At 46.7% G+C, this 13,523-nt stretch overlaps 2 protein-coding genes across 5 annotated transcripts; one reads left to right on the top strand and one right to left on the bottom strand.

Annotated features, from left to right (window-relative positions):
* The first annotated feature begins 303 nt into the window (after positions 1–303).
* tfdp1b (transcription factor Dp-1, b) lies at positions 304–8,331 on the top strand. 4 transcript variants are annotated; one of them, XM_083691323.1, is made up of 12 exons: positions 304–444; positions 2,244–2,336; positions 3,303–3,369; positions 3,871–3,974; positions 4,795–4,916; positions 5,146–5,311; positions 5,516–5,662; positions 5,797–5,865; positions 6,073–6,224; positions 6,443–6,609; positions 6,771–6,849; positions 7,067–8,331. In XM_083691323.1, the coding sequence occupies exons 2-12, from the start codon at positions 2,325–2,327 to the stop codon at positions 7,188–7,190; spliced, it is 1,209 nt and encodes a 402-aa protein (XP_083547449.1). In that variant the 5' UTR covers positions 304–444; positions 2,244–2,324; the 3' UTR covers positions 7,191–8,331. The 4 variants fall into 4 exon arrangements, with proteins under 4 accessions (XP_083547449.1, XP_083547447.1, XP_083547450.1 ...); XM_083691321.1 differs by having other exon boundaries at positions 3,300–3,369; XM_083691324.1 differs by lacking the exon at positions 304–444 and adding an exon at positions 1,196–1,246.
* Positions 8,332–9,020: 689 nt separating this feature from the next.
* LOC310819961 (potassium-transporting ATPase subunit beta-like) lies at positions 9,021–12,162 on the bottom strand (the record flags this gene model as incomplete). The annotated part of the gene is made up of 7 exons (XM_083691404.1): positions 9,021–9,179; positions 9,444–9,536; positions 9,675–9,737; positions 10,105–10,310; positions 10,573–10,686; positions 10,984–11,112; positions 12,051–12,162. 7 exons carry the CDS (start codon positions 12,160–12,162, stop codon positions 9,021–9,023), a joined length of 876 nt encoding a protein of 291 aa, XP_083547530.1.
* Between the last annotated feature and the right edge of the window lie 1,361 nt (positions 12,163–13,523).

Raw genomic sequence — 13,523 nt, 5'->3', positions numbered from 1 at the left:
GTTATTTAAGGGGTGCTGTACTGAGTTGCACAACATTTCATATGTATTTTTCTTGACTACAGGCAGGCGTAACATTTTCTGGCATTTTAGAACTTATTCAACAGCATTTATTTAGTTTATTAGTTTATTTAGGACAAGAGACGGTGAAGGACTCCAAACGTGAAATGTTTTGATAGGGGAGGCTTGGGGGTTGTGGTCTTGGGCTCCAGCGTGATGACATCATATCGCGCGTATCCAATCGGTGGCCTCACAGTAAGGACACCGCCAAGCTCAGTTTGTTGTCTGCTGTCACAACTTCTCGAGTCCCAGCTGCCGAAGAGATCGAGCGATCCCGACGAGTTTGGACAATCGGTCACCTCTGTCTCTAAGGGAGTGACTTTAATTCATCCGGTTATATTCCGTAAATCGATTTATGAAAAAAGAAAATAGAGTGAAATTTGGACGGTAAGTAAGTTTTCGATAGGTTTAGTTTGCCAGGGCACATTGCGCTAACTAGCAAAGCTGTCAATCAAATGTATTGCGCCGCACGCTCGAGTCTGGTGCGGCGGCTAGTGAAAATGTCTTGCTCTGAGTCATTGCAGGAAAGTCACTGACTTAGCCATGTGTTCTTGGTTTATAAAGCAAATGTGTTTGCTTAATTTCAATATATCAATCAGGATAGCTTGCTACAGAACATGGCGTTCTCTATGAAGCTAATGTGTTAGCTAAGTGCACTGGACCGTGAGAGACACTATTGTCCATTACAGTGTCGCACGGAGATGCTAAGCTAGTTAGCTCGCCAAATTCATTCAGCACATTCATTTTAGACGGCCCGGCTAGGGCGAGCTAGCCCTGGCCTGATGGATGGCTAGCAATATTATGGAGTCTACGGTAACGTTAGGGCTGCTGAAAACTTGCCTGCTGCTAGCCAGCAGCTGTCAAGCTTGCTAGACGACCATCTTGCTGGAGTAATCGCTGACTATTTTTTAGGTGGCAGTGTAACAAGTTTAATTCATTTGCATGCATCAATAAATTATAATTTAATTATGCTGACTGTTGCACTTGCAACAAGATCAGAGCATGCGATTGAAATTGCAATACTAAGTTATAGCTAAAACTCTATTTTGGTTCCTAGCTAATTATTTTTGTTTAGTTTTTGTTTCCTGTTCGGTGGAAGCATTTAGACCTCCTCTTCCTTTCCTAGGCTACACAATACGAGGAGTTGATAAGCAAGAATAACAACGAGGGAACGACCGTAGTTGATGAGGTTAATTCATTAACCTTTTCGCATTTAGCTACGTCTGTAAGCTATGCAGCTGCATATATTTTCCTAACGTAAACATAAAGCTACTCTTTTAGAGCTAGAATATCATTTTAGCGAGAATATCAGAAGTTGGAAGTTGGCTACAAATGCATTTGTTCATAGATGGGTAAACGACAAAAACAATTCACTGTAGCTAAAGCGCGTTTTATGTGTTACTAGCTAGCGAGTTTTCACAATAAGTGTGGTTATTGCAATGAACATGGAAGTCTTGTTTTGTGCCTGTTGATAGTATTTCGATGGTGCCAGATCGCAATCATGCGGGCCCCGCTTCTAGAACAGAATAGCTGTATTATTATATGCTTAGGAAGCTTCTACTGGTCATCGTGTTCTCTGCATGGTTATCTAACTTCTCCGGGTCCCTTAGGTGCTATTTGCTTTGGGTGTTGAGCAAGTATGGTTCATGTGATAAACAATGGATTTGAAGACTTGAAGGTTTTAATCAATTTGCGGCCTACTAGAATGTTGTCTCCCCCAGAGGATAGCGTTCCCAAACTTTTAGATGGATACTTTATTGATTCCTGAGGAGAAATTACGGCGTTACAGCAGCTCACATCACAAACAACAACAACAACAAAATAAAGTGACAATAGAATAAAAATAAAGTAGACATCTGAAACATTATATACAGTAAGAACAGTCTAGTATGATTTAACATCCCCCAGAGTTGTACAGTCTTATTGTGGCAGCCAGAAAAGTTCTCCTCTCCTCTCCTTACACCTGTTGTATAAGCATGAATATATGCTGCTTTTCCATAGAACACTGTGTACTGTATGTGCAATACGAGTTGTGTTTTTTTTCAGTGCCAACACACAGATGTAACTTTCATAGGTTTGTGTGTGTGTGTGTGTGTGTGTCATTTCCAGGATGCAGCAAGCCAGAGAGCCTTTTTATGGAAATGAAAGAAAAGATTGTAGTATTTCCCTATCCCTTTGTGTTGTAGGAAAGCCACCATTGAACATCACAAAGAAATCCTCCTTCAGAAGACCTCATCTTCATCTCCAACCTCCTGGGAGCAGAGATCATGGCCAAGGATGTGAGTTTTGAGCCAATGTTGTCTGTGCCACAACGATATTCAACCAATGTACATCCAATGTATCAATCAATGGAATGTATATCAGTATATTAGGCTTATTTAATGGCACTTCACTGGTTGACACTTTACTGGTTCTGCACTGATTCTGCCATTGAATCAAGGGAAATCCTTGTAGCAGAGAGTGGTTGAAATGTGAGCAAGTTTGGGGTTTTCGGTGATTACCACAAGACACTGATGGTGTGAATACATTGAGAATGCATCCATCCATCCATCCTCTCATGCTGGGAGGATCCTTGATCTGACATGACTGGATTGGTGAAAGTCATGTGGTGGCACATTTGTTTTTACCTATCCACTTGTGGTTAGATCATGGTTTGCCTCAAGAAAGGGGGGGATGGGGAAGGATCCTTTTTCAAAGTATTCAAACTGAGTTGACTGAAGTTGAGGGTAGTGATGGACTTAAATGTCACCATTGATTGGCACATCACCCTACACACTTCCTATGTGGTCGAGGTGGTACAGGCAAATTTGCTGTGAACGACAATCTACTTCCTTAATTAGTTATGTACTTTGCTGAAACCACGACAAAAGAACTGCTTTCCACGGCCATGTTATTACCCGACAAACAACTTTTATTGTGATTTTTGTTGTTTGCAACTGACCCTCAGAAAGCTCTTCACTCTAAAGCATAGGGTAACTTCTGTACAAGCTGCCACTCTGCTACTGGTCTAAAGTAGCCACAGATGGACTTGTGGCATAATCAAGGTTGCCATGGAGCTGGGCCACAACACAGAGTAAACAAACACAATAATCCATTTAGTCCGGTCAGTCCAGCTGCTTTAGGTACTAAAAAGCCTGCTGCTGGCCGGTGTAGGAAACAGGAGTTTGTAGTACTCTTGTAGTACTGTGTTACTATGGCAACGCTGTGGTGGTGACGAAACTCTCTTTTATTGTTGTCTCCAGCAGGCTGCTGTGATTGGTGCCAACGGAGAGCTGAAGGTGTTCATCGACCAGAACCTGAGCCCTGGCAAAGGTGGGTAGAGAGAGCACTCGGGACCCTACTTCACACTACAGGGCCGAGCTGAGCTGTACTGGGCCTCCACAGTAGATGTTGAAACAGTGCTGGAAAGGACAATGTGAAAGGGAAATATCCGAGCCAGCACAGTATGGTTCGGGTCGGCCCTGAAGTGTGTAAAGCCCTGGGGTTCCCCTACATATATTCCTTAAGATAGGCCTCGGACATTGTTGTTTTGGCCTCCAATACTATACAGCGGAAAAAGTACAGCAGCAAGCACTATAAGTAGTCTGAGTTTTGTAGATAGTGACACTTGTCAAACAGAGGAGGGCAGTGTGGCCTCGTATTGAGAAGCACTGTTGCTCCAAAACCGTGTGTCTGTGTGTGTCTGTGTATGTGTGTGTGTGTGCGCACACACTAGCACATGAATCTCTCTGTTCTGTATCTCTCGTAGATTAGTAGTGATTATTACAGGGGACTTGGTGTTTTCTAAAAGTCTTGTTCCTGTCCTTCCCTCAGGTCTCCTATCCCTGGTAGCGGTCCACCCAACCTCCCTCACCGTGGGGAAACAGCTGCTGCCCAAAACACTGGGACCCTCCAATGTCAACATCGCTCCACACACGGTGAGGCTCAACAACATCATACTACTACTACTACTACTCTGCGACTACTCCACTAACCCGCCAGGGAGGCGCCTCCTGAAAGCTCTGGACTACCTGGCTCATCTTGACGTCCATAGCATACAAAGATTATAGAATTTCTGTAGAAACTCTTGGGGAACTCACCCCTGGCCAGTGCGACAGGATATCAAACTAACGCAGCCAGAAGCAGGTGGGTAGATGTTGGGACAGGAGGAGGTCCATGTGTCAGCCTGAAGGAAGGCTCTTCCTACAGCCTGCTCCCTCTGCGAGTATTACAGCAGCAACCCCCAGCTTGTCTCCATGGCCACAAAGCCCCTAGCCTATCCATTAACTGTGTGTGTGTGTGTAAGCTGATCACAGATACAGACGCTGCAGTCAGCAGGATTATAACAGACCTCGTAACCATTATCATCCTATTATAGAGACGGGCACATACAGTACACACACACACACACTCACACACACACACACACACACACACACACACACACACACACACTTTCCTTCAGAGCAGCATGATCCCTGTCTCTGCCTAAGTGAAGGTGGTTGAAGGTGGCTATTTTTGACCTAGTGAGACCCCTTGCTGCTTGGAGAATCCCCCCCAGCATGCACACACACACACACACACACACGTCACCTCATTCGCCCTTTTCCACATCTTTCAGCAGGTTGAATTATGTTCTGTGGCTTTTGGTAGGATACACAGATATAAGCAATACTCTTCTTAACTTTTAAGGTAAAAAAAACAAAAGAAATACTTGATGTTTTTTTCTGCATAGTGATTGTATGTCCTCTCTCCTAGGTGGTGGGCACTCCTCAGAGGCCCAGTGGCTCTACAGGGTTGCTCATGGGCAGCCCCCACACACCCAGCGCCCAGTACCGCCCCCAGAGCCAGCCTCCAGATGCCTCGCCCTGGTCCACTGGGTGAGTCACTCTCACACACACACACACACACACACACACACACACACACACACACACACACCCTTTCATACACACACCCCCACACTCTCTTATTAACACACACACACACACACACACTCTGGGTCACTTCTTGGCAGCGGCGGCTGGCTGGTTTCTCAGTACAGAGATGAGAGTCTCTCTATAGTCGGGATAGGTCCCCTCTAACTGTCTCTGATTGGCTGTGTTCCAGGAAGCGTGGTAAGAAGGGGGACAAGAACGGGAAGGGCCTGCGGCATTTCTCCATGAAGGTGTGTGAGAAGGTCCAGAAGAAAGGCGTGACCACCTACAACGAGGTGGCAGACGAGCTGGTGGCAGAGTTCAGCGCCAACGACCAGCTCATCTCCCCCGGCGAATCGGTGAGCCAACATCCACAGTGTCCAGTCCATTGTCGAGAATCAACCAATCAGAGTGGCGTTCCACCAACACAACAGCCTATAGAAAGCAGTCAAATCCACGCACCAAATGAAGTGTTCCATCCTCCCACCAGGAGGCCGTTGCGACCCAACGTTTCTGGTGAGTGTGAGTTGTTGACCTCTGACCCTTCCGTGTTCCTTCTCCAGCATGTGTACGACCAGAAGAACATCCGTCGGCGTGTGTATGACGCGCTCAACGTCCTCATGGCCATGAACATCATCTCCAAAGAGAAGAAGGAGATCAAGTGGATCGGCCTTCCTACCAACTCTGCACAGGAGTGCCAGAACCTAGAGGTGAGACAGGGAGGAAACACACACACACACACACACACAACTCTGCACGGGAATGCCAGAACCTATAGGTGAGAGAGGGAGCCACACGCACCCACTGTTGTCATACCAACCCATCATCATGCTCTCCTCATCAGGTGGAAAGACAAAGAAGGCTGGAGAGGATCAAGCAGAAACAGTCTCAACTCCAAGAGCTCATTCTCCAGGTAATCAGTCAGCTGTGTGTGTGTGTGTGTGTGTGTGTGTGTGTGTGTGTGTGTGTGTGTGTGTGCAAAGCACATTGAAGATGCACAAAGAGCCATCAACATATTCTCAATCACTCTGATCCAACATGGTCCAATATGGTTTTTAACATTTAATTTCGACTTTCTTGTCCCTTGGGACTTTCCCGCTCCCGCTTGCTGCTCGTTCAGCAAATTGCCTTCAAGAGGCTGGTGCAGAGGAACCGGCAGGCGGAACAGCAGGCTGGTAGAGCTCCTCCCCCCAACTCTGTCATCAACCTGCCCTTCATCATCATAAACACCAGCAAGAGGACCGTCATCGACTGTAGCATCTCCAACGACAAGTAAGCAGAGAAAGGGTGTGTGTGTGAGGTGGTGGTTAAGGAACCTGGCCTGTTGGGATATTCATTATGTCCATAAAGCATGGTAAAGGTGATTCTTGTTAGTGTGTTTTGTTTTGATTTTGTCTTATACAGCAAAGCACAGGTTACCACTGTTTTGCAGAAGTTATATAGTAAATAATTTCCAAACCCCATCTCTCTCTCCCTCCCCCTCCCCTCAGGTTTGAGTACCTGTTCAACTTTGACAACATGTTTGAGATCCATGATGACATCGAGGTGCTGAAGCGCATGGGCATGGCCTGTGGGCTGGAGGTGGGCAAGTGTTCCCCAGAGGACCTGAAGGTGGCCCGCAGCCTGGTGCCCAAAGCTCTGGAGCCCTATGTCACTGGTCAGTATCAAGGAGCAGACGCAGATGAATCTGTCTGGGGAAACCAGCCCCCCCCCCCCCCCCCCCCCCACACACACACACACACAATGCTTCAAGGGACATTTAAAGAATGTCAGAAAAAGATCTGATATCTGAATGAGTTGCCTTGTTTTCTCCTCCAGAAATGGCCAAGGGCCCGATCAGCAACGTCTACCTAACAGGAGCGTCGTCTTCTAACGGCGGACGCCATCACACCAGTGGGTGAGTCCCAAATCAACCCCTTGCCCCTAACCTGCTCAGCACTTGTGTAGATCTGAGAGGATTGGGATAGGTGTAAGCAACATGGTAGAAATTGGCTTAGTCAGGGTTTTTGCCTATAGGTGTAAGCACTATCAAATTCTCTCAGATCGACACGGTGGCAATAATGACTGCCACAGGACGCAGGCTCTAACTCCTCCCCTCTCTGCGTCGTCCACAGTGCGAGCGGGGCGGCGTCTAGCTCCAACAGCGGCTCACGCGGCCACACCCCCATGTCCTACATGGGTGAGGAGGATGACGACGAGGAGGATGACGATGAGGAGGACTTCGACGACGATGACTAAACCGCTCGTTCTCCCATCAAGCAGCCAGCTCAGTCAGCTGGGTGTCCGTAAACCCAGCAACCAAGTTTCCCTCTTCTCCTCTCCCTCTTCTCTCTTACTCCATCACAGACTCCTCATCCAACAGTGCTAAGAGAGGAAGCCATTTTAAGACTCTCCTCAACTGCCTTCAGGTTGCATGGAGCTCATCTAGACAACAATGGCCTTCTGGGAAAAGTAGTCTTTGCTGCCAAGGACATTTTGTATCCTTTTTATTTTGGAATGCGTGTGGTCTGTGTTTATCAGATCGTAATCTAGACAAAGTGCTGCAAAGCCCGCCTCCCCATTATATGACATGGCTTTCTTTTCCTGCCAAACAATTTTTCTTTTTCTGTGAATATGGCCACAGAAAGATTCCCTCTGAACCCCCCCCCTGAGTTCAGCCTACTGGTGCTGTGTGTGAGAATGTGTACAGTGGTGGCGTCAATGACGTGAATGAAAATACTTATTCTTGTCGTTTCTCTTTATTTTTTTTTATACTTTGCTTATTTCTTAATCTTATTTTGGGTGAGTGTGTCTGGCAGTGTCAATAACATAAGTGTGTATGTGTGTGTGCCTGTGTGTGTGTATGTGTGTGTGTTGTCCTTCTGCTGTTCTGTTGGCAGCTATTTTCAGGATTCTGCAGAGCACTGATGTGATGTATGGTTTTGATACCCACTTGTCCCTGCTCTGATGATTTAACTGGTGCGCAGAACATGGAGAAAAGGCAAAGCTGCCCTCTTTTTGAAATCACAGCTATGTTCACGATCTCAAAACGGGAGTGCAGTTGTCAAACTGAATTAGAACTCCTGAGAGTCCATTCGGTCAAAGCAGACTAAAATGTTTCACAATGGTGCGTTGTCCTTATGAATGAGACCCAGAAGAGGCAGAACTGCATTGGATCAGTACATGGAATTAGTTTGGAAGCACCATATCAATGGGATTGAAACATGTTATACAAGGTTGTGGAAAAAGCCAAGCTTGGGAGTAGTGAACAACCCCTCAATGAACTTTTGTTGGCAGAACAATAAATGTGTTTGAACGTGACTCTTTGCAATACCATACCATTTTTTTTTCTGTTAGCTAACTTAGTTTGGAAATTATAGAGAATAAATATAGAGACTTTTTCATATTCTTGTGTCTTTGTGTTTTTTTTAATACAATTTCATGGTGTCGGTATGAGCGAATCATAATAGCATAGCATACAGAATCTTGGTTATACAAGCCAAAGCAAAATTCTGCAGAACTCAATAGATGAAATCCATACATTCCATACTCAAAGATTAAGCTATGTAAATGACATTGGCTAAGTGTTCTGATTTTCATGAAGTTAGTGGTTGGATTTGAGAGAGGCACCTGGGTTGTGTTTTAGTAGGAGAAAAGGTCAGAAGACATTTTCAAAGAAGGAACACAAATGTGTTCCTCAGAAAAGTTTTGAAATGTTTTCTCTCACTTTGTGCATGCTGAATGCAATTTTGCTTTAGGTGTTAGGGTTGTGTAACATTTTCTGTGGTGGGAAAGGGACCTCAACTTAGTTCAGTTTGGCCCTCAGCCCCTATCCATTGTGTGTTTGTTTATTTTTAAATCTGAAGGATTGGGAGGGTGAAAGCAACATGGTGATTGCTCCATCTATTTAACCCTGTTAGAGTTTCTGCCATATTGCCTTCACCTATCTGTTCATTTCAAGCCCACCAACACCTGTTAGGAGCTAGGGACTGAAATGTAACACTCTCAGGACAATTTTAAGGCCACTTGTGGGACAAAGGTCCCAGGGTTGCCAGATGAGGTGATGTTTCTCTTCTCTGCTGGCCGATGTTATGACGAGGCTTTGAGGTAGAAGAGCACCTTGCCTTCATAAGGATCATGGATGTTCTCATAGGCGATGTTGTTGCCCACCACCCGACACTGGATCTTAGCCGCCTTCTTGTTGACCAGGCTGAACCGCACCGCTACCAGGGGGTTGATGTATGTGGGCTACATGGAGGGGAGGGATTGGGAGGGCAAAGAGAACAGAGAGAGGTTAGGTTCAGACAGCTCTTCATGGTTTATCAATAAGGCTACTTTAAAACAGGTAGATCCATGAAGTATCATTTAGGTAATCAATTCACAACTTTATTTCATTGAAATATTATTACAATATACCACATCATAGAAATAGAGTGTGACAGATTGTATGAAAACTGAACAATAGGGGCTAGGGGTTGGTTTGAGACAGGGTGTCAGCGGTCATGTGCTTACCTGTGCCAGGATGCCGTAGTACGGGAAATACGATTGGTCTATGGTTCCGTTGTTAGGGAAGTACTCAATCTTCTTTACATTGTCTTCCCCGCTCTGCTCACACACGCACACACACACACACACACACACACAAAACTGGCTATAATGTTGCAGTGAGAAATGCAATGTAAGAGATGCCACAGGTCCTGATATGACATGACATAAGATTGCTACCTCCCAGACTGTACTCACCAGCACAGTGCAGTTCACATACGGAGCCACGTCGCCCTCCTTGTTGGGCAGAAAGTTAATGATCTGCGGAGACACATCGTAATGACTTTAATATTTCGGCAGAATGTGAATGTATAGTTCATGGTCACATGATGAGGACCTTAGTGCCATGGCCTAGCCCCTAATTGCCCCTAATTGCATGGAATGAAATGAGGAATGGTATCAAACACGTGTGGGATTCCTTATTCCATTCCGTACATTTCAATGAATCCATCCTCCGATTTCTACCTCCACCAGCCTCCACTGATGTCAGAGAGTCTCTGTCAGAGAGTTTCCCTCATACACTGTAAAACACTTTGAGCACCTGTTGTGAGGTGGAAAGGCACTTTATTAAGCAAGGAACCAACGTGTCTACGGCAATGTTGATTTTTTAGATGGTTTCTGAACGCACCCTGTTCATCTTGATGATGACGCATGGCATGGAACAGTTGTAGCCAAAGGTGGGGTCTGGGAAGCCGGAGCAGGGACCCAGCATGCTCTGGTAGAAGGGGCAGGCATACTTGGTGTGCTTGGGAGCTGTGAAGTGGTGCTGGATGTTATACTGGCCCATAGTACAGTTATGGGTCTGACAGTGCTGCTGGGACGTGTCGTTGTAGGCTAAGAGAGAGAAAGGGGGAGAGGAAGAGGGAGAAGGGGGGAGAGGAAGAGGGAGAAGGGGGGAGAGGAAGAGGGAGCGCGTGGGGGAGAAAGACAGAAAATTCAAGATGCAGGAAAATGAACTCAGTGAGACTTCTCACTTTTGATTGTACATTTGATTGATTTAAGGCAATTTATTTCATTTGGGAAGGCAAGAGTAGGCCTATATGATGAGGAACAGAAGGAAATGCATGTGTTTTGAGGCCATTGGCTCAGTACTGACGGATAAGGAAGTCTTTCAGGCAGTTGGACATCTTGGACCAGCTGGGTTTGTCAGAACTGTTGTAGCTGATCTCTACATCCTCCTCTCCATAAGTATCTGGCCAAACCATCACCCCTAGAGAGAGAGAGAGAGGGGGGGGGGGATAGAGAGGGACAGAGAGAAAGAGACAGAGAGAGAGTGTGGTGAGAGGTTAACGAACAAGCCATGATCTCACAGGCTAAACCAGGAATGAATGCTACGGTCACTTACTGCAGAGGAAGTAGAGTAGGGTGCATGGAAGCAGATATGGACAGATATGTTTGGCTAGAGGTCTAATGGGGGGGGGGGGGGGGGGGTAAGCATCAGACAGTCACACTCAGTGTCAACTTGTATGATTCATACTCTCTGTTATCTGCTATGCTGTGTTCTTACCTGGCGACTTCAGCCGGTCCTGGTAGTCAGGGGCGTAAGGATCCAGTGTGTACATGAGCACATAGATGGCCAGAGAGAACAGCCCCGTCATAACCACGTAGAAGGCCGCGTAGTACAGGCTGATGTAGACTACAGGGGAGAGAGAGGGAGGGAGGGGGAGAGAGAGAGAGAGAAAGAAAGAGAGAGAAAGTGAGCGAGAGCTATTGATACTATCGTCCCTTATAACTGCTGTGCCATCTGTTGCCTTGGGTACTGGGTTAGAGTTGGCATACGCCTGTATTTGCAATCTTCTTGTACAGGTATTTCTGTATTTCGGTTGTATGGCCAAGGTGCCCTTTGTGTGTGTGACCGTGACATGGGCCAGAGGACAGAGGCAGTGGTGCCCCTCAGGAACCAGCTGTTATCTCAACTCCCCCTATCTCTCTTATCTGACCCGCTCTTGTCCACACACTCAAACACACTCAAACACCAAGAGGACACCGCAAAGTCAGGTACAACTGTGTACACATGCCACTTGACCCGGGCATGTGTTGTGGAGTGTGTGTGTGTGTGTGTGTGTGTGTGTGTGTGTGTGTGTGTGTGTGTGTGGAGATTTAGGAGGGATTGTAAATCTGTCGGGCAAAGACAACCATTGCGGGCTAATCCATAGCTTTGGATCATGATTTAGCTACTGAAACCATTGCTCAGGACTTGATCCCTCCCCTGCTGTGTTCCTCCTGGGCTTCGAGACCCACTAATTGTGCCTGTGTTTCTACCTAGCAACAACACATCTGACTCAACTAATCAAGAGCCCATTGGTTAATCAGTTGACTCATAGGGCTAAAACTAAACGGAGCCCAGACAAAGCAGACCATGTCAACTCACTGTATACAGGTACATAATCCACATGTATACTTTACACACCGACCTGTATCTCTTAGATTAATACTGGCATCTTACACACACACACACACACACACATGCACGCACACGCGCGTAAACACACACACACACACACACACACACACACACACACACACACACACACACACACACACACATAACCCATTGCTTCTCCATGTACGTACCCCATTTCTCTGGTGTTCTGCCCATAAAGGTCCCATCGTCGGAGTTCCAGACGAAACGTCCGAAGTCTTCGCAGCGCTGGCCACATGTCCTCTTCTCCTTCAGGGCTGCCATGTTGTCTGTCTAGAGACTAGACCCAGACCAGAGAAGAAGAATAGGAAGAGGATGAGGAAGATGAGGATGATGCTCAATGAGAGATGATGCCTTTCTAGAGCCTGGACTCTCTCTTCCTCACCTAACCAAGGTGGATGTGAGGGACAAACAACTGTTTTTGGAGATATTGTTAGTGGCCCTGTCTCTCAGCCTTTCTCCTACTCTTTAAGTGTCTGAGACTCACCCCCTCTACCACCCTCTCTGGTTGGCGTGAGGTGTGAGATGTGTGCTTTTGGACGCCCCATTTATATTTCCTGATAAGGGCCCACGACCAGGTATGGTGACAGGACTTGGCCAGCCATGCGCAGGCGTGGGCTAGATCTCCCCACCCACACCATCACCCGTGTCCACTGGACATGAAGGGAAACCCAGTGTCACCTTGAGGTGTGAAGGTGTGGTTCGGACACAGCCAGAGTGAACTGGAGTTGTTACTAACCCTATCAAAGACACAGAACCGGTACAGCATTGATGATACTGGATCCGATTCATGGATTGTAAGATTCTTCTGTTTGATTAGTTAGAAATTCCACAAGTATTTTTTACTTAAAAAAGTAATTGTTGGAGCTTTAGGACATTCTGTCCTGTATATTCCGCCTGGCCCCTGGATTCGAGCACATTCGACATTTGCAGAGAGATGTAGCTCTATGAGTGATGTTAGGAGTAGAAAAAACTGCTTAGAATATAACATGTGCTGTGTTTTTCCTTTGGTGTGAAGTGGAAGAGGGCGTGGTAGCAGGTCAAGGGTCACCCAGTACAGAGGCAGAATAGCTGTGATCATGTTGTTCAAGGCTCAAGGCTATAGAGGCAAGGCTCTATAGCCTTTTCTTAATTATTAGGAACACAACACTTTGCGTCCTGTCCTCCGCTCTTACTCGCGTCCTACTGAAAACGCATTGGAGGAGAAGATCTAGGTTCTAGGTTTGGTCTTCTCCTCCAATGGTTTTTTTGAGGAGGACACGAGTGGAGGACAGACGAGAGGATGCGAACGATTGAGAAAAGGCTTCTGGCCTCGAGCTACTGTACATTCACTACATTCCTCTACCCTACCGCCTACCTCTTATATGAATGCTACTACTGTGTCTCTCTCACCCCTCCCCCACCCCCCCCCCCTCTCTCTCTCTCTCTCTCTCTCTCTCTCACCCCTCCCCCCCTCTCTCTCTCTCTCACCCCTCCCCCCTCTCTCTCTCTCTCTCTCTCTCTCACCCCTCCCCCACCCCCCCCCCTCTCTCTCTCTCTCGCTCTCTCTCTCTCTCTCTCTCTCTCTCTCTCTCTCTCTCTCTCTCTCTCCCCCCCCCTATTCCCACAGTGCACTCCCTCCTCAC

Source organism: Argentina silus, assembly GCF_951799395.1.
Source record: "Argentina silus genome assembly, chromosome: 19".
NCBI lineage: Eukaryota > Metazoa > Chordata > Actinopteri > Argentiniformes > Argentinidae > Argentina > Argentina silus.
Note: the sequence above shows the minus strand (reverse complement) of the source record. Positions and strands in the feature narration are given on the sequence as shown.